This window comes from Ascaphus truei, chromosome 18 (assembly GCF_040206685.1).
Source record: "Ascaphus truei isolate aAscTru1 chromosome 18, aAscTru1.hap1, whole genome shotgun sequence".
Classification (NCBI taxonomy): Eukaryota; Metazoa; Chordata; class Amphibia; order Anura; family Ascaphidae; genus Ascaphus; species Ascaphus truei.
In genome coordinates, this window is record NC_134500.1 from 10,996,498 (window position 1) to 11,017,057 (window position 20,560).

The 20,560-nt window shown below is 46.3% G+C and overlaps 1 protein-coding gene across 6 annotated transcripts in view; it reads left to right on the top strand.

Annotated features, from left to right (window-relative positions):
* The window catches only part of PPIP5K1 (diphosphoinositol pentakisphosphate kinase 1), a 102,502-nt gene that overhangs the window by 25,531 nt on the left and 56,411 nt on the right, over positions 1–20,560 (top strand). For 4 of the 6 annotated variants that reach the window (XM_075575510.1, XM_075575513.1, XM_075575512.1 and 1 more), the window contains 13 exons: positions 677–786; positions 3,863–3,948; positions 4,504–4,629; positions 6,688–6,809; positions 8,102–8,284; positions 9,369–9,510; positions 10,780–11,003; positions 11,291–11,418; positions 11,934–12,048; positions 13,091–13,198; positions 14,266–14,382; positions 15,267–15,431; positions 17,263–17,412. In XM_075575510.1, the coding sequence (XP_075431625.1) occupies positions 677–786; positions 3,863–3,948; positions 4,504–4,629; positions 6,688–6,809; positions 8,102–8,284; positions 9,369–9,510; positions 10,780–11,003; positions 11,291–11,418; positions 11,934–12,048; positions 13,091–13,198; positions 14,266–14,382; positions 15,267–15,431; positions 17,263–17,412 (1,776 nt within the window). Of the gene's footprint in view, positions 1–676; positions 787–3,862; positions 3,949–4,503; positions 4,630–6,687; positions 6,810–8,101; positions 8,285–9,368; positions 9,511–10,779; positions 11,004–11,290; positions 11,419–11,933; positions 12,049–13,090; positions 13,199–14,265; positions 14,383–15,266; positions 15,432–17,157; positions 17,413–20,560 lie in introns of those variants that run through there. The other 2 variants (XM_075575515.1, XM_075575516.1) reach the window with 2 other exon arrangements.

Here is a 20,560-nt window from a genome sequence, read left to right on the forward strand (position 1 = left end):
AGGGCTCAAAAAGGGGTGTGCCAGAGCCTGTTTCAGAAGAGGAAGGGGGTGTGACTTTGTAAATGGTTGCTATAGAAACAAAATTGATTCTTGCATTTTAATACATAAAAAATTTAATTTAGAGTTGTTTTAAAAAAAAATGCTCCAAGTATTTTCTCAGAGTACAGAACCGATTTATTAAAAACACACACAGGTAGGATATTGCTGGGTCTGCAGCTTTAACACACACATTTACAAAAAATGGTCGCGAGGTCACCAATAGAAAGACATTTTGCCGCCCTAGGTCCAGACCTGACGGGAAATCCGTTACTGATTGAATGTGGTTGCTGCCTTTCCTTTAAAGGATTTCTGTTGGGATTTGAGGGTTAGACAGCAGAGGTAATCTTCAGAGAAACGCTGGGCTGTTTTTGAATCCCCGTTCTCTAAGCACAAGACATGGAATTTAGAACCGTGTATGTCTAATACAGAGGTGGGCAACTCCAGTCCTCGAGGGCTACCGACAGGCCAGGTTTTCAGGATATCCCTGCTTCAGCAAAGGTGGCTCAATCAGTGGCTCAGCCTTCTACCTATGCTGAAGCGGTGGTATCCTGAAAACCTGACCTGTTGGTAGCCCTCGAGGACTGGAGTTGGCCACCCCATGGCTAATACACACTCACGATGCGGTTATAATTAATAGGAGGTGCTGGATATTGCCCGTCTGCTGCTATCGGAACTCGGTAACCACAACGACTGCGAGATAGAGGAGAGGAAATCGAAACTGGAGCAGTTGAAGACTGTCCTGGAAATGTGAGTACCGAGTCCGGGGGAAACCCCGTGTTAATTCAGCAGCCTGGCCTTAAACCTGTGACCTCTCGGCATAGTCCCAAGCCCCCAGCTGCGGAAAAGGATGGACAATGACGCTGGTCCGTTAGTGAAAACTCACTGCGGTCAGACAACACAAGCTCTCCTCCCATGATCGCACCTGCTGTTATAAGGCTGGAAATGCAGTAGCCGGCACACACCGTATTTTGCTGCTCACGGATTTATGGTGAACACCGGGCAATCAAGGGGTTAATTAAAATGTCGGACGCGTTCTGTAACGGGCGGCATTAAAGGAGCCTTGCAATTAAAAATATATATCCACCTCTCCCCCCCTAGGTGGGGAGCTGGGGGTCTCTGGAGCGTTAATTTCCGCTCCGGGGACCCCCAGCTCCCAGAGATGCTTACATCTGATGGTGATGCCAGTATGTCACTTCTGTTTAATGGCTGCACATCGCGCGGGCCAATAGGAAACTGCAAAGGAGGACGTGGCAGCTTCCTATTGGCCAGCGGGACCTTTAAACAGACATTTTGTGTGCCAAGCTGGAGCTGCTACGACACCCCCTTCAGATGTAAGAATCTCGGGAAGCAGGGGGTCCCCAAAGCTGAAATCAACGCAGTTCGGCTCCGGAGACCTTCTTCAAACCTAGTACATCTAAAAAAAAATTTAAAGAAAACCCAAGCGGTAACGCCATTTTAACGGAGCAATTCATGCGCCTTTTTAAAATTATTATTATTATTATTATTTTACATACGTTTGAAGCAAGGGGGTCTCCGGAACTGAACCCCATTAATTTCAGCTCTGGGGACCCCCTGCTTCCCGAGATACTTACCTCCAAAGGGGTCGCCGGTATCTCTGCAGAGTTTAAAGCTCCCTGCGTCACACGGCCAATAGGAAGCCGAACCTGATGACCTCACGGCTTCCTATTGGCCCTCGGGACACGAGAGCTTTGAAACTCCGACATTAGGATGAACGCTGTTAGCGAAGCGGCTGCCGGCACCCCCTGCGGAGGTCTGTATGTCCAGAATCAGAGGGTCCCCGGAGCTGGAATTAATGGGGGTCAGCGCCGCAGACACCCTGCTTCAATCCTATGCTTCAACTTGGATTGCTTTTATTTAATGCTATCATTCGGGGATGTGACTCTGCCTGCTTAGAGCTCCCCCCAAAGGCCACTTAGGCCTATTGCAGAGATAGGTAAAAGGAGGAGCAGCAGCAGAGCACGCCTGTCTGCTCTCTCAGCGCACGCTTGTTTGCTCTCTCAGCGCACGCCTGTCTGCTCTCTCAGCGCACGCCTGTCTGCTCTCTCAGCGCACGCCTGTCTGCTCTCTCAGAGCACGCCTGTCTGCGCTCTCAGCGCACGCCTGTCTGCGCTCTCAGCGCACGCCTGTCTGCTCTCTCAGCGCACGCCTGCCTGCTCTCTCAGCGCACGCCTGCCTGCTCTCTCAGCGCACGCCTGCCTGCTCTCTCAGCGCACGCCTGCCTGCTCTCTCAGCGCACGCCTGTCTGCTCTCTCAGCGCACGCCTGTCTGCTCTCTCAGCGCACGCCTGCCTGCTCTCTCAGCGCACGCCTGCCTGCTCTCTCAGCGCACGCCTGTCTGTGCTCTTAGCGCACGCCTGCCTGCTCTCTCAGCGCACGCCTGTCTGCTATCTCAGCGCACGCCTGTCTGCTCTCTCAGCCCACGCCTGTCTGCGCTCTCAGCCCACGCCTGTCTGCGCTCTCAGCCCACGCCTGCCTGCTCTCTCAGCCCATGCCTGCCTGCTCTCTCAGAGCACGCCTGCCTGCTCTCTCAGCGCACGCCTGCCTGCTCTCTCAGCGCACGCCTGCCTGCTCTCTCAGCGCACGACTGTCTGCGTTCTCAGCGCACGCCTGCCTGCTCTCTCAGCGCACGCTTGTCTGCGCTCTCAGCCCACGCCTGCCTGCTCTCTCAGCGCACGCCTGTCTGCTCTCTCAGCGCATGCCTGCCTGCTCTCTCAGTGCACGCCTGCCTGCTCTCTCAGCGCACGCCTGTCTGCTATCTCAACGCACACCTGCCTGCTCTCTCAGCCCACGCCTGCCTGCGCTCTCAGCCCACGCCTGCCTGCTCTCTCAGCCCATGCCTGTCTGCTCTCTCAGCACACGCCTGTCTGCTCTCTCAGCGCACGCCTGCCTGCTCTCTCAGCGCACGCCTGTCTGCTCTCTCAGCGCACGCCTGCCTGCTCTCTCAGCGCACGCCTGCCTGCTCTCAGCGCACGCCTGTCTGTGCTCTCAGCGCACGCCTGCCTGCTCTCTCAGCGCACGCCTGTCTGCTCTCTCAGCGCACGCCTGCCTGCTCTCTCAGTGCACGCCTGCCTGCTCTCTCAGCCCATGCCTGCCTGCTCTCTCAGCGCACGCCTGCCTGCTCTCTCAGCGCACGCCTGCCTGCTCTCTCAGCGCACGCCTGCCTGCTCTCTCAGCGCACGCCTGCCTGCTCTCTCAGCACACGACTGTCTGCGTTCTCAGCGCACGCCTGCCTGCTCTCTCAGCGCACGCTTGTCTGCGCTCTCAGCCCACGCCTGCCTGCTCTCTCAGCCCACGCCTGTCTGCTCTCTCAGCGCACGCCTGTCTGCTCTCTCAGCGCACGCCTGCCTGCTCTCTCAGCGCACGCCTGCCTGCTCTCTCAGCGCACGCCTGTCTGCGCTCTCAGCCCACGCCTGCCTGCTCTCTCAGCCCACGCCTGCCTGCTCTCTCAGCCCACGCCTGTCTGCTCTCTCAGCGCACGCCTGCCTGCTCTCACTTGCTCTCTAATCACATAAGAAAAAAAATCTCACATATCTAATTGTACATTTTTAAATAAAACTGTCTTTAAACCTGTTTTTTTTCCTCTGATTTAGTTTCAATCCTTTTCAAGGTGTATAAGAATTAGTGCGAGGGAGGTGCAGCACCACGCAGTGTTAGCAAGGCATTTACACACGCAAAATATAGCAAAACGTGCAGGCGGGCAAAAGCATCTCCCATGAAAACCCGTCCCATTGTTGCATTAAAGGGAGCAGATCGCAGAAGGTAACGCCACCTCTGTTTATTTTTATTCTTTGTTTCTTCACCAGGTACGGCCATTTTTCTGGTATTAACAGGAAGGTGCAACTGACGTATCTGCCCCATGGGCAACCCAAGACATCCAGTGAGGAAGAAGGTACGGCTGGGAAGGGGTTCCATGTACCTACTACCTCTTTTAAAGCTGCAGACCAAGCAATATCCTGCATGTGTTTTATTTTTATTTTTTAATAAATCAGTTCTGTACTATGAGAAAATAATTGTAACATTTAGATAAACGGAAAAAAACATTTCTGAATGCCATTTTTAATGTATTATAATGTAACAAGCATTTTTTTGTTTCTGTAGCAACCATTTACAAAGTCACATCCCCTTCCTCTTCTGAAACCGGCTCTGGCACACCACTTTTTGAGCCCTGCCCCCTCTCTAGCAGTGCACCAATTGTATCTAGTGACTGCCTTGTCACATGATCTTCCCCACAGAACTTTGCATCTTTGATCCTCTTCTGCTGCACCGACAGCCTTTTAGTGAAGCCCCGAGCCAAATCTTCGCCGATCGATCACAGGCGAACCGATCGATCCGCAACTTGGCTAATTACTTATCATTGTGTGGATTGTATTGATGCGCATATTAAAGGGGGAAAAGAAAAAACAGCAGCTTGGACTGCGGCTTTAACCCCAGCTTTTCTCTGTAGATGTTCGTAAGGAAGCCCCCTCCTTATTACTGGTCCTGAAGTGGGGTGGTGAACTGACCCCAGCCGGACGAATCCAGGCAGAAGAGCTGGGACGAGCGTTTCGCTGTATGTACCCAGGAGGGCAAGGTAGGTGCTTTAATCAATCCACCGCCTCCCCCCGCGCCATCACTACACTTCTCCAACGTCTGCTCATCCACTCTCCATTTGTCCTCCATGGTTTCTACAATGTCCCTTACCTTGCAGACGTCACTCCGCTCATTTCTGTTCTGTATATATTGTGCTTTTTTGGGGGGGGGCGCCAAGCTGTCGTTTGCAGAGTGCTTTTTGCTTTTCTTTGTTTATCATTTTGTTTGTACCCTTTCCATCTTATTTTTGTCCCCGGTCCTTCCTCATGTGGTTCCTTTCTCTCGCTCTCTGTGTTATTTGTCTCATTGATAACCCTTCACCTATGTGTCCCAAATGGAACCAGTGATACCCTCTGGTGGCAAACAGCCGAGGTCACACTGTTCCGGGAGGGGGCTCACTGAAGAGTTTTAACTCTTTGTCCTGTCTTTATTGTATTGACCTATTTTAGCGGATGGTAACATCCGGTCTTTGGGCTGTAGCTCCCCTATTGACTGCGGTAAGAGCAACGAATGCCGGCGTGATCTGCACAGTCCCCATAACTGCATCAGGGGAATATGTCCTATCATTCCACTAAACAAGATACATCTTAACATTGTCAAAAACTAATTTCTCTATGAAGTGAGGTTTTTATGCCTTTAACCTTCCCCTCTAACCGGCTGCGGTTTTGCATATCCAATTTGTGACATAAAAGGAAACCAGGTGGGAATTAGTTGCCATTCCATCCAATGAAATCGAGCAGGGGCGGCCAACTCCAGGTCAGATTTTAAGGACATCCCTGCTTCAGCTCAGGTGGCTCAGTCGTTGACTGTGCTGAGGCAGGGATAGCCGCAGAACCTGACCTGTTGGTGACCCCTGTGGACTGGAGTCAGCCGCCCCTGATATAGAGCATGCTTGTGACACGGGCATTCTCTCCCCATTCACAGAGAAGCACCCTGGGGTGGGAAGGGCAGATTGAATAGACTTCATGTGTCTACCAGCCACTATGTTACCGGGATATTTTTGGAACCGGGGCGGTTTGTGTTGCATATGTCTCCAGTCCTTAATCTTACACGTATGCCGTTCAATGCATATTCTGTGGTGTTTTTTGTTCCTGGCGTGATGTATTGATTCTTTTATTCCACGTACTTTTATCTGGGTCTTTTTTAACGAGGTTTCGCCTTTTGTGGTGTGACGCACAATATTTGTATGTGCTCTGTCCCTGCAAAATCCCAATGGGATGACATCATAGACTATGGGTGCTCAACTCCAGTTCTCAAACCCCCTCAACAGGTCAGGTTTTCAGGAAATTACAGCTTCAGCACAGGTGGCTCAATCAGAGGCTCAGTCGAAGACTGAGTCTCTGATTGAGCCACCTGTGCTGAAGCTGGGACTGATTAGGCCATATGTGCTGGAGCAGGGATATCCTGAAAACCTGACCTGTTGGGGGGGGGGGGTCTTGAGGACTGGTGCACCCCTGCCATAGACGTGGGATCTTTGCTATGATCCACTCCAGGGGTGGGCAACTCCAGTCCACTAACAGTGCCAGGTTATAAGGATATCCCTGCTTCAGCACAGGTGTCTCAATCAAAATGACCGAGCCACTGATTGGGCCACCTGTGGGGATAAACGAAAGCCAGGGAGACACCATGCCACATCCAACATGCCAAATCCCATCGTTAAATACTTTTCTGGTTTTCTCTCATAAGTGAGAGTCCCTTCGTTAAATTCTTTGGCCAAAGCATTATAAGCTGGCAGATCACGTCAAGGTACCCCCCTCTCTCTCTGCCAGTCCTCACACTATCTCTTTACCTCTCTAATAGAGGAAGAAATCTTAATAGACAGGTCTTTCACAGCTGCATCTCAGGTCTGGCTACTTAAAGTTGGGCAGGGCGAGCTTGGAAACAGGGAGGAGGGGGTCACAGACCCCCAAACCAATTCAAATCTCCACACACACACCACCCCTGTAAGCTCAAACCCACCCCAGGCGCACCACACATGTGGCGTGCACCTGTGGGGAAATATCCTTGCCATCCCTGTATCACACGCTAACAAGAGCTCGCTTTCCCGGTGCATTTGCAGGAGACTACGCCGGCTTCCCGGGCTGCGGCCTTCTGCGCTTGCACAGCACCTACCGCCACGACCTGAAGATTTATGCGTCGGACGAGGGGCGGGTGCAGATGACGGCTGCAGCTTTTGCCAAGGTGCCCTTTCACGCTAGACGTCTCCATGAAAACACAACACGCGGTGTTCTCTTTGCTGAAGTTCATGCACTGCCTACCATAATTAAACCCGCAGAGTTGTAGGGGCGTTCCCGCTCGCCATTTTGTTTTGTGTTCATGCAATAGTTCTATAACTTTAAGGCAGGAGTGGCCAACTCCAGTCCTCAAGGGCCACCAACAGGTTAGGTTTTGAGGATATCCCTGCTTCAGCACAGGCGGCTTCGGCTGAGCCACTGATTGGGCCACCTGTGCTGAAGCAGGGATATACAGAAAACCTGACCTGTTGGTGGCCCTTGAGGACTGGAGTTGGCTACCCCCTGCTTTAAGGCGCTGTAATTATCTAAGCTGCCAATCCATCTGTTCCCCAGTGATCGAGCGGCAAAGATCCGGCTACCCCGGGCACTCAGTATGGCCGCCTATTTCAGAAGAGGTAGTGCTGCGGCTTTCTAAATGGTTGCTATAGACAACCTCCGAAAACATCAATACCTTAAAACTCATTAAAAGAAGATAAACTGTGAAAATAAATACATCTACAAAAAGTGCAGTAAATACCTGCACTGTACAACTGATTTATTTAAAAAAAAAAAAAAAAACAGGATTTTGAAAGTAATGCTCTTTTAAAGAGGCAATCTAAGCTGGCTATACATATATATATATTTTTAAACATATGATAGAAACAGGGGGGGAGGGGTCACCATAGCTGAACCCCATTCATTTCAGCTCCAGGGACCCCCTGCTTCCGGAGATATAGACCCCCGTAGGGGCTGCAGGTAGCCGCTCCGCTCGGCTAGCAGCGTTCACGTAATGGCAGAGTTTCAAAGCTCCCGCGGCCAATAGGAAGCTGTGACATCATCCGGTGCGGCTTCCTATTGGCCCAAATGACGCGGGAGCTTCACACTTTGCGGAGATACCGGCGCCCCCTTTGGAGGTCGGTATCTGACGATGCAGGAGGGTCCCGAAGCCGAAATCAATGGGCTTCAACTCCGCAGACCCCCTGCTTCAAACCTATGTTAAAAAATAATAATCATGATAATAATTTTTAACAAGCATATGAATTGCCCCTTTAAGGTCCCGGAGAAAACTTCCTGTTTTTGTTTTTGTTGCAGGTAATGATGACTTTTACTGGATCTGAATGAAAGTTCTTTACAGGTTTAGACACGTGAAGAACTTTCATGTTTGTCCATTACATGGCCTCTGTATAAACATTAACGTGCAGTCTTGTAGAAATACGCCCTGTTATTAAAGCTGACGCTGATAGTCTGAAATGTCTGCAGGGTCTCCTGGCCTTGGAAGGGGAACTGACCCCAATTCTGGTCCAGATGGTTAAAAGTGCCAACATGAACGGCCTGCTGGACAGCGACAGTGACTCCCTCAGCAGCTGCCAGCAAAGGGTGAAAGCGCGCCTGCACGAGATCATGCAGAAGGAACGGGAGTTCACCGAAGAAGACTACGAGAAGGTAATCCAGACCCTGTGCTCCTCTTCAAACCTGGAACGCAGCTTTGGGGGTCATTTAGAGATCAGTGTTCTTAATACCTGGAATGGGACAATTAGCTGCGACCATCCCGCCGCGGCCGACTCCCCGCTTCGGCGACAAGGTACGTTTTAAGGTAGGGGGGTTAACTTTAGGATTTAGGGTAGGGGGTTAATTTAAGGGGTTTTAGTGGTTAGGGTAGGGGGTTAACTTTAGGGTTTTTTGGGTAAGGGGTTAATGGTTTCAGGGTAGTGGGTAGCATTAGTATTGGGGGTTAAGATTAGGTTTTTTTAGGGTAAGTCTTAAGGTTATGGTCTTACGTTAGCGGCGCTGGCGGGAAGGTGAACAGGGGCTAAACGCCGGCGGTCTTTTGGTCACGGCGTAACGTCCGTGACCAAACGTCCTAGACCCCTTCGTGTACCCCCCTTCGTCATCAGACGCAGAGATGACGGCCACAGTTTAACATTATAAAGGATCCTTGTCATTTATACTTCAATGCATCCGTGTGTGACGGGACTCTTCCACTGGTTCCCCAAAAATGCCATTTTTAGATACGTTTTAAAGACCTACAACAAAAATATTATATTTCAACATATTGCAAGCATTTATAACATCTGAATCATATACAGTATAACTACATTACACCTTCACTTACGAGTTCCAGCATGACAAACGGCACTTCGCTTCTTGTACAGGGGGGGGGGGGGGGGGTCAACTCCCGTCCTCAAGGGTCACCTACAGGTCAGGTTTTCAGGGTATCCCTGCTTCAGCACAGGTGGATCAATCACTGGCTCAGTCATAGACTGAGCCACTGATTGACCCACCTGTGCTGAAGCATGTATACTCCTAATACCTGGCTTGTTGGTGGCCCTTGAGGACTGGCGTTAGCCACATCAACACTCTTTGCGGGTCTCCAGTTGAAGAACCCTGTTGTACACCTCATGTATCCACGTAAATGGAATAGTGCCCTGCGTGTGCTAATGTACAGGAAACGTGGGGTTCTCTAATGTGGATATTGGGATATTGCCTTCAGCATTGGATTACAAGGATTTCTCTATGTCCTGTTTAGCTGGCTCCTACATGCAGCACCTCCCTGTGCAACTCCATGGAATGCATAGAAAACCCCGTAAAGACATGTGACCAAGTGTACACCCTCATCGATAGTCTTACATCTCAGATTCGACAGCGCCTGGAAGATCCCAAATCGGCAGGTGAATGATGAGGCTGTGTCCTACCGTGCTGTTTGTGACCACAGGCTTGCTGAAGGTTTCCCGAGATTGGGCGTTTTGTCTTAGTACGAATATAGTTTATTGAGCTAAAAACACCTAGAAAGGGAACCATGGTAATATTTTGTTGGGTGAGTGATCAGTTTGATGGTGGTATGGACAAGCAGAGGTGAGAAGTATCCCTACTGAGAACTCTGGTACTGTCAGAGGCAGCATCCACGCAACAGCTTGCATGATATAACACTTGTTATTCTTGATGACCTTGTCTGCCGACCAGACATTAGTCCTTGTAGCGTGCCGTTTTTTGCACTAGACATGCAGAAGAAGTAGGTTTGACATAACGGTTGACGGCATAATCATCATGTTCAGTGGCTCTCTGTTGACACTTGGGTGAATCACTTTATATTCTCTTCCTTCTGCTTGCTTGTATGTCATATTATTAACATTCACTTTGTATCCCTTCTGAGGCCATCACAGAGATTGGAACCCTTGGAATGTGCCACTGGCTGCCCTCACTCGTAGAGACGCCATGCTTGTCTCTAAATTATACTTGTAATGTGCTTTGAGATTAAAGAAGCAATCCAAGGCGATGGATTTTATTTATATATATATATATATATATATATATATATATATATATATATAGTTGAAGCCGGGGGGTCTATGGAGCTGAACCCCGTTAATTTCAGCTCTAGGGACCCCCTGTTTCCGTAGGTACTTGTGAATTAGGTTCCGGTAGCCGAAGAGAGCGGTTCACAATATGTCCGCTCTTCTGATATTTCCATGCCTGCCAGCCGATTGGAAGCCATGATGTCATCAGCGCGGTTTCCTTTTGGCTCATGTGACGCGGGAGCTTCTAACTTCAAAGCCCCACTTGCTGAACCGGGGCAGCTACCGGCATCTAGTTCAGAGGTAAGTATTTCCGGAGATAGGGGTCCCGGAGCTGAAATTAATGGGGTTCAGCAGCAGAGACCGCCGGCTTCAATTCTATATTGAAAAGAAAGAAGAAAACAATTTGCCATCATGGATTGCTCCTTTAAAATGCAGTATGAAATATGAAAGTTGTTATTGCTAATGTGTTTTATAGGCTCTTTGTCCTAGTTATAAAACTGTTTTGAGTTTTGTGTTTGCTGCCATGACAAGGGAGACACCTTCCCATTAGGAAGCCCTGACAACCCAAAAACCACATGCCATCATCCTCAAGGAGCGTCTGTGAGCACCCGTGCTGTTACTTAAGTGGTCTTGTTCTCGTAGACCTGCAGTTGTACCATAGTGAGACTTTGGAACTGATGTTACAGCGATGGAGCAAGTTGGAGAGGGATTTCCGCATGAAGAACGGGCGTTACGACATCAGCAAGATCCCGGACATCTACGACTGTGTCAAGTACGACGTGCAGCACAACGGTTCTCTGAAACTGGAGGGGACCGAGGACCTCTTCAAGATCTCCAAATCACTGGCAGATATTATTATCCCACAGGTAAGCCGTGTCCTTCTCACCACTCGCCACTACGAAGGCCACACCACACCATGTTGGCTCTTCGCACCTTTGAATTACAGGCTCCTCTGGCAGTGGCGAATAAGTCTTTGCCAGTGGGTGGGGGCACAGGAGCTGGCATACATATTTCGCCTGCGTGCTATTTTCAGTTGATACCGGTGTGCAGTTGACTTACTAGAAAACACCCGCTGTTACAGTTTATGATGGGGAAAACTGTAATAAAATCTTTGAGCCAGCATGTTGATTAACTTTATTCTCTATTTCTGCAGGAATATGGGATCAATAAAGAGGAGAAGCTGGAGATCGCAGTGGGATATTGTCTTCCTCTCATTAATAAGATCCAACTCGACCTACAAAGAACTCATGAGGATGAGTCTGTAAACAAACTGCACCCCCTGTAAGAGTCTCATCACCACTCCCCTTTGCAACGACCTTTGGGTCATGTACCAAACATTGGGATTATTATACATTTGAGAAGTATGGTGAACTGGTCTACCACCTTGGAAGCTTCTTCATCGTTTCTAGTAGCTCCTAGGGATTCGTTGATGATCATGCCCAAGTTTGGTAGATATAAATGACTTCTGCCAGAATAAAGTTGAGTTAATACAATAGAAAAATAGTTATAAGCTTGTACTTCCTTGCTGCAGCCTTTCTGTTAGCCATTTGATTTGTTTAACGTATTCGTTGTAAGGCACTTTTCTACACATCAATCTGCAAATGATATAAGGGATAGCAAGCACCTTGATTGTATCCTGGGGTGGGATGGTGGGACATTTTCAGTTGGGAGGCCTCTACAGATCTTTTTCTTTGCTATGTTTCTTATTGTGCGGATCCTTTATTCCCTGTTTGGTGGCTGGCAGCACCTGAAAGTTTATCAAAGCTTTTTTTATTTGATTTTTCTTCTAAATGTAGCTATTCAAGAGGAGTTCTGTCTCCGGGTCGCCATGTTAGAACACGGCTGTACTTTACCAGCGAGAGCCATGTGCATTCTTTGTTGAGCATCTTCCGGTATGGTGGACTCCTGGATGTAAGTGTCATCTAAATATTACGTTATTTGTGGTTTCATCAACATAGAGGTGCGCAACTTTGCAAAATGCATTTGACCCCAAAAATGTTCCCCTTTTTATTGACCACAACCGATTCCTGGCAAACCAGTTTGGAGAACGTTCAAGGCTACAAGTTTCTCAGGAATCACACATTTCCACCATCATTTTGATGTTTCACCAGTCAATCGCAGCTTAGTCACAAGCGATTCGCCCAGCATTTTCTCCGCTTCAGCAAAGCCCATGTTGTAGCCTCTGGCCCGGGAGTTAGCATCCGTAATTTAAATGCTTGGTGAATTTTAACCGTGACTTGGCTCTGAACAATGGGTACATTTCTCCCCCCCCCCCCCCCCCCCAAAAAAAGGGCTAGTTTCGGGCAACAGCTTTGTACATCTCCATTCATCAGTAGGTTAATCCCACATTACGCTTTTCTTTGGCTGAGTAAATATACCTTTCTTAAAAGTAGAGGTGTTCAACTCCAGTCCTCAAGACCCCCCCCCCCCAACAGGAAGGGGGGATATATTTTCAGGATATCCATGCTTAAGCAGAAGTTTCTCAATCAGTCCCTGCTTCTGCACAGGTGGCTCAATCGGTGTCTCAGTCAAAGACTGAGCCACTGGTTGAGCCACCTGTGCTGAAGCAGGGATATCCTGAAAACGTTAGCAGTTGGGGGGCCGTGAGGACTGGAGTTGAGCACCCCTGGGTTAACTAACCGACTCGTCTGTGGAAAACACCATGCAAACTCAGAGAGTCCCCCAGCAGTCCTATGATCACTGATTTTACTGGTACAACACAAAAACTCTACCTATACAACAGTTTCATTACCATGTGAAAGAGCTGGGCAAAAATGAGATGCCGTACTTCATAACGTGCTTAATCACATTACATGATTTTCAACATGAAAGGCGTTTATTCTGATCTCTCTGGCGTGTTGTGGGGTCTTTATCTGCAAAATGACATTCTATTCTAACACCCCCCCCCCCTGAAGTTACCCGTTAGGTCAGTGTTCTGTATGTATCTTGCCAGGAATCTAAGGATCGGCAGTGGAAGAGAGCCATGGATTACTTAAGTGCGGTGTCCGAACTAAACTACATGACGCAGATTGTTATCATGCTGTACGAAGACAACAATAAGGTGAGCGTAGGTTCGAAATGATCTACACACCTGAAATTGTATAATTTATTAGCAGGCGTAAGCTTATAGGGGTCCCATGTTAAAAATGGATTTGACGCAAAAAGTTGACACTGTGAGTGCTCATTTGCATGTCATTACCCAGAATCCCTGGCTGCAGTGGAAGCACTGTATGCTAAGAGATAATGGGGAAGGGCAGGGTTGCAGACCTGTCTGAGACATGTGAATGTGCTCACAGGTGGTATTTTTATTTGGTGGACGGTTTTGTGTCACTTTATTTACTCACTATAACTTTCTTTGTGTCTGGTTGTAAGCACTCCCAGCTTCACGTTGCATAGCCAGTTAAACCATGCTCACATTGATGAAAAATATCTGTCTGTGTAATAGGGTTACTGGCTCTGCACTTCTTAAACTCAGGCCGTGCAGAAAAAGCTGAGTAATGCGCAGGAATAATCTTATAGGGGTTCCATGTTACAATGGCTAAGAAGCAATAAGGGATACACTGAGTGCTCATTTGCATGTCGTTACCCAGAATCCCTGGCTATAGTAGAAGCATGGCCAAGAAGTGATAGGGAAAGGCAGGGTTGTGGACCTGTCCGAGACGTGATTTTGCTCACAGGTGGGATTTTCTCTGCTATCAGCTATTACCAAATTGAAACATATAGTTCATACCTCCGCCTCCTATCCGCGTCACTGTCGCAGAATGATCTGCCCAGATTTATCATTGTTTTTATCCTGCGTGTCGATTAGGAGTTGAGTACTCGGTGCATTACCATACACTTATTTAAACACCGTTAACATAGTGATATAATATATCACTTTGAATATTGCAATCAGTGTTGCAAAGAGTTTCTGGTTAAACCCCTTCTGCAGCCACAGGGTCCAGGTAGGCATGGTCAATGGAAGTCCCTTTCTGGCAGAGAAGGGGTTACAAATGCCTGGATGCCTCCAAGAATGACAGCGTAAGGTCACCGCTTAAGCACCATTGCAAGGATTTGCCTTTCGGGAGCTGCTCTATATAATGAAATTGGAGCTTAGTAAAGGTTGTGCTATACTTTGTATGTTTTTAGGATCCATCCTCAGAGGAGCGTTTTCACGTGGAGCTTCATTTCAGTCCAGGAGTTAAGGGCTGCGAGGAAGATGAAAAAGGCCCAATGCGGTTTGGATTCCGTCCAGCATCAGCAGAAGTAAGGCTTCTCCGTTCTAAATGAAGACATATCATTTACTGTGTATCTATATGCTGAGGAAGCAAAAATGACTTGACATATTTCGCAATTAAGGGGTATTGTGGTAAACAGTGTCCAATGTCTATAATGTTTCAATACACTATATCTATGAGGCGGCCTCATAGCTGTAGGTCTTTAAAAATATTGAGATTGTCCTATTTTTTTTTTTTTATCTTTTCTCGGCAGGAAAATAGGACAATTTGAAATATTTCTAAAGATCTACAGCAATGTGGGAAATTCAGCTCATGAAAGGGGGACATTTATTCTTTCCTATTCACTCTTTCTCTATAAAAAAAAAAACACAATCGTAAGAATGTGCGCACCAAAATGAAGCGAAAAAAATGTTGTCGACGACTAAAATATCAAATAAGGATTATGTTGGCCAGTGGGCGCATTGAGACAAAGGAGTCCACCACTCCTGACCTCAAAGCTAAGAGAGATGGTGTCCACAATGTATCTGATGAAGGGTTATTATGAAAGCCAACCCCAATGGACCCCGGACCTGCTTTCTTTGACCTGTATTTGGATCCGTTGCTATCTTGAATAATATGGCAACAAGCATGTTTTTGTATGCCATTTGTATGGCACTGTGGACCATATTTGCTAAGCAGTGAATGGACCTCAAGGTCCTTCTAGCTTAGTAAATGTGGGACTGTGATGGCTTGATTATAATGCACGTTGGCGTTGATTTCCGTGTGCTTCTTGGCTCTATTTTTGGTTATATGTTTGTATCAGAAACATTACGAGGAAACCCAAGTAGTATCATTTCTTCTCCAAAGGGTGTTGGTAGTAATATAGTTGGTAGATCTGTTATATTCATGTCACTCTTTGTTCCTTTCCTGTAGAATGAAGATAAGAAGACCGACCAAGGGAGTCTGGAAGACCTATCCAAGGTGAAGGGTACTGACGAGGTCGACAGATCACTACTCATGTCACCTCTGCCATCAGAGTCAATGGGCATCCAGCGCAAATCACCACTCACCCGGGCCAGGAAAACTGGCTCCATGGAGGTAAACAACATGTCAACTCTAGTAAAGTATTGTCTTGTTACATAGTTACATAATTACATAGTAGATGAGGTTGAAAAAAGACGTACATCCGTCAATTTCAACCTGTGCTAAATTTAGACGACAGATACTTTATCCTATATCCGTACTTACTGTACAGTATATTCATCCAGAGGAAGGCAAACAGAAACCCCAGTGAAACATCATCTATTGATATCTCATAAGGGGAAAATAAATTCCTTCCTCCTAACTCCCAATATTGGCCATCGGACTACTCCCTGGATCAACATCCTTCCCATGTTTACTTATTTGGTATTTCCCTGTATACCTTTCCTTTCTAAAAAAAAAGATGTCCAACTTTTTTTGTTGTTGAAGATTTCTATTGTATCTGCCATCACAGCCTCCATGGGTAATGAATTCCACATTTTAACATTAACATTCCATTGTTAGAATATATATTTTCACAGTATTTAGAGCTTCAGCTTATGCCATTAGTAAAGCATTTTTGAACATGCTGTACAATCTTTTTATGAGTCTTTTCATTGCTGGCTAAGCCTCCTCTTGCGCTGAATGCAGAAGGGCTTATCAACAATAGCATCTTACATTTTTACTTGAAAATATATAAATGGTGGATTTATGATTTGATTAAACACCGTAGGGAAGAAGTATACGTTCTCATTGGCTACGTCCACTATCCATGTTGCAAGTTTTCTCTTCGTCGGTTTTCTGCTCAGTAATTGCTTATCACCTGGACTTCTACCTCCCAGGGGAGGCCTTCAGTAGGACGTCCTTGTTAGTGTTGATGAAGAATAATCTGTGCAGATGCCACGGGGGGGTGATGAGTTTCCCACCAGCATTTGGAATCTCGCCCATTTCCCAGCCCACTGTTTGATTTATTGTAACAACATACTCTTTGTGGTAACCCATTCCTGCTGCTGTGTTCTGTAGTCGCTAATCAGAAACACAGAAAGGAGAAGGATGTAGTGTTTTTCACCAGGCTCACTTCGTTCCCTCGTTTATATCGGGCTCAAATGTTCTGAAGTTTTCATATTCGAGATTGGTTGTATCGGTGATTTGTCAGCTTATTTGGTATTGACTAATCTGGGTTTCTGGTGTAAGATTGAGGCAATACATTAACTTTACAGTAGGTCCATCTACGAGGGTATTTTGGAATGAGCCAAATTTGGTAGAATTTCCTGAAAGTGTGATTGCCGATGTGAATGGGAAACACATGATAATGCATATTAATACTGTGCTTTTTGTGTAAATTGGGCTGCATAGTCAAGAACACAAGCACAATACATTCCTGCACCAAAGGGATTTAAGGTGTCGAAGACAGGTGGAGACCCCCATTTCTGAGACAGGCGGAGAACCCCATTTCTGAGACAGGTGGAGAACCCCATTTCTGAGCCCCAGTGCTTTCCATGGGGGAAACATGTACATTTCCGCTGATTTGGCAATGGGTTTACAGTTTACGTCTGTTTAAATAGCAAACAAAGGACATCAGAGAGGTATGAAATCTAGAGTGACTCTACGGTGTGATCAGTGGTGGACTCTGAAGAGCTTGGCCATGTCCATCTCAAGATTCTCACTGCTGTTGACATTTTGGATATAGGAGTATCCTCAGGAAGGTTATTGTCTCACCTCCCCAGGATTACCGTTTGCAAGAGTAGGTACAGTATATATATTCCCTTATTAATCTAATGTGGTCTTTATTTGTCCCGGATAGTTTGGGCGTTGAGTCCCCCTACAGTTAAGGAAGCAGCATTTCATCGAATTTCTGCAGTCAGGTGTACGTGGGCTGAACTCTTCCTGTCCACGGATTTGATTACAGGTGATGAGCGCCAAATACACAGGGAATGTGGAATTCACGTCCCATAGAGGACGGCGGCGGAGAAGATCGGGAGAACCCCATCACTCCCCATGTTCCATCACCCTACGGGACAGGGCCATATCCATCACTAACCTGGCTTCATGGCGACAGGTGTCTTCTTTTTTTACGTTTAGTTACTCGTTGGCCATTCTCTTAGCTGCTGGAACCCTTCCTCGCTTGACATTTTTAGGGCGCCTCTGCCATTTCTGGGGTGACACCTGAGGCCATATTAAAGACGAGGCGATAAAGCAATCTGAATAAAATAAGCTGTTCTGAGTTCTTCAAATAATCTACATTCAGCCTTTTAGAAATAAAAATGTTCTTCTGAAGAGACATGACATTACTTGAATATTGAATACATTAAAAGGGGGGTAACCTGTTCACTGATGGCTCCTCTTCCAGTGCAGGGGGTAAAGTAGCAGTTATTGGAAGAATAAGAATAGAAGAGACATATCTTTATTTAAGATAACAACATATGAAATGCTGCATTGGTATTCATTATACATTAGAAAGGAACAGATAACGTACAATTTTCATGAGCCCCACTAAACAATGAGATATTATTTTCTTCCATTGGGGTCGATTTGCAAGTTGGAACATGCACTGCAAATCTGTAATATGTAATGTATCCTTGGTCATGTTTTCTGAAATAACTCATAGAACATAAATATTTCCTTTTTGATGGAAGTTGATCAGTGGAAGTAGACATTTCAAGGTTTACATAATGCTTAGTCAGTGCAGTGCTAACAGATGCTAATAGCATGTCTGGTCCAATTCTACAGTAACTTCAGCTGCTACCTTTCACCTCATTGTTTGGACATGATGAGCTGAGCACAGAGTGATACAGAGTGTCTGTATTTGGACAATATTAGATCAACTCAAAAAGCTTATTTTAAAAGGCCACGGCGGTTATTCATTAAGCTGGGGTGGTGCCGGTCAGGGCACTTTTGCTCAGAAATTTCTATTGACTTCAGCACTCCAATCTGCACTAACGCAGTTTATTGAATAACCCCCATATGAATGAGAAGTCTAATGAGCACTATGTTACGTGCTGCAAAATGTGATTAAAGCTTTATCTCATTGGCTTTAAGCCGGGTGCCCCATATTATAATGTAGTTCTCATTCTTCTGTTCTTTGCTAGATGCTTGCCGTCGGCTGGAGTGGTTCCCGCATATGCACCCTAAGGGATGTCTTTGTGTTCTGTGTATAGTTAAGTTTTCTGAACCTCTCTGGGTTTTCTTTGAGCTTCCTGCTGTCCTAATTCATCCCTCATCTTTATCACAAAGTATTTAATCCATGTTAAGATGCTTTTGCTCTCTGTGCATTTGGACTTGGAGCTTTGTTTGTTGAAATACCGCATGGCCTTTAATGCCTCAAGACACCCCCCCCCCCCCCCCAACAGGTCAGATTTTAAGGATATCCCTGCTTCAGCACAGGTGGCTCAATCAGTGACCCAGTCAAAGACTGGGCCACAGATTGAGCCACCTGTGCTGAAGCTGGGACTGATTGAGCCACCTGTGCTGAAGCTGGGACTGATTGAGCCACCTGTGCTGAAGTAGGGATATCCTGAAAACCTGACCTGTTGGTAGCTCTTGAGGACTGGAGATGACCCCCCTCTCCAACCCCCCCGCGCTAGAGATTAAGATAATAACGACTTTATTACTACAAAAATGTTTAACAAAACCAGGTCACTAGGGAAGTTCCTAACATTATATGCGTTAAACTCCTGTAGGATTCTGGGCGGGGGAGATGGGGATTGCTGCTTTTAGAATACAAAAACAGTAGTGGATTTCATTGGATTGTATGAAGGCTTTTCATAGTCTGTACAACTTGTACACGTATTATAAGTGTTTGATTTTCTGCCGTCTCCTGAAAACACATCCCGTATGGAGCTGTTACACTTGTATAGTAATTCTGGATGTTTTGGTCAATGTTTATACCTTTTTATGTGACCAGTGTTATGTTCTTTTGGACCAATATAGGTACTAGCACCCTGCCCTTAGGAAGGAACCCGGTAGCTACATTATAACGTCCCAGCCACTATTCCATTGTTAGATTGCTTGCAGTATATGTAGAGTTGGCACGTACATATTTCTATTTTTGGATTTAGGTAGCAGCCATCACTGTGCTTATATGTTCACTCGGGGGTGGGCAACTCCAGTCCTCAAGGGCCACCAACAGGTCAGGTTTTCAGGATATCCCTGCTTCAGCACAGGTAGCTCAATCTGTGAGCCACCTGTGCTGAAGCTGGGACTGACTGCACCACCTGTGCTGAAGCAGGGATAGCCTGAAAACCTGACCTGTTGGTGGCCCTCGTGGACTGGAGTTTCCCACCCCTGTGCTAAAATGTAGCAGCTGATTACATTCAGACATAATATGTGGCTGTTTGTAAGCCCAGCATAACTAATCTTTGCATTGCCCTGCACGCCATGCGATTACTCACAGTCATTGTTGGCCAAAAACAAGTTTATGATATTAAAACACTGTGAATTCTTATTGATTCATACATCATGTTATGTATGCCGTACCTGTCATTTGTACCTAGCAATTGTCTAAGAAGATAATGTCAAAGGTAATCAATACTGAATATCAGGGCATTATTTACATAAAAGCAGGAACCAAACTGTGTGTAGCAGTGCTAATACCAAGCAAATAATGTGTTTGATGCTCACAGCATGAACCATGTTTACATGTTGCACAGTATTGTGCTCCTATATAGATTAATGTATCTCTGTTGCTGATGATTCAGCACTGTAAGGTTCATTACCATTGGATCTTAGCCATGCCATGGCTGACATACAGCATTGTAAGATGAACATTTGCTCATTAGATGGGTGCAAATAAATGTCCCACCTTTCAATATATATCAATTAGTCCACGGTCCGGTTCTTTTCTTAAATTATTCAAAGACAATAGAAAACATCTTTCACAGCATCATTTCATTCGGTTACATCATTCAGGCGTATAGAATGTAGTTATAGAGTGGAGAATCTTTAGCTTCGTTGTTCTTAGCTTGGACGTTAAAGGATTCTAAATTCTATAAATCCAAATGCAATCTTTATAGGTTTGAGCAATACCTGTTTCTCTCACTGTCAGCCCAAAATGTTCTTAGTTAATCATCAACTTAGAACACAGTGTCTTCCTTTAGCAATATTTACTGGGATTTAAAAGAACCTCTTTGTTCTGTCACTAAGTAACTATAGTTAATCCTATGCTCCTTATCTTTTTAGATCCATCTCTATTGCATTGTCTTTTAACA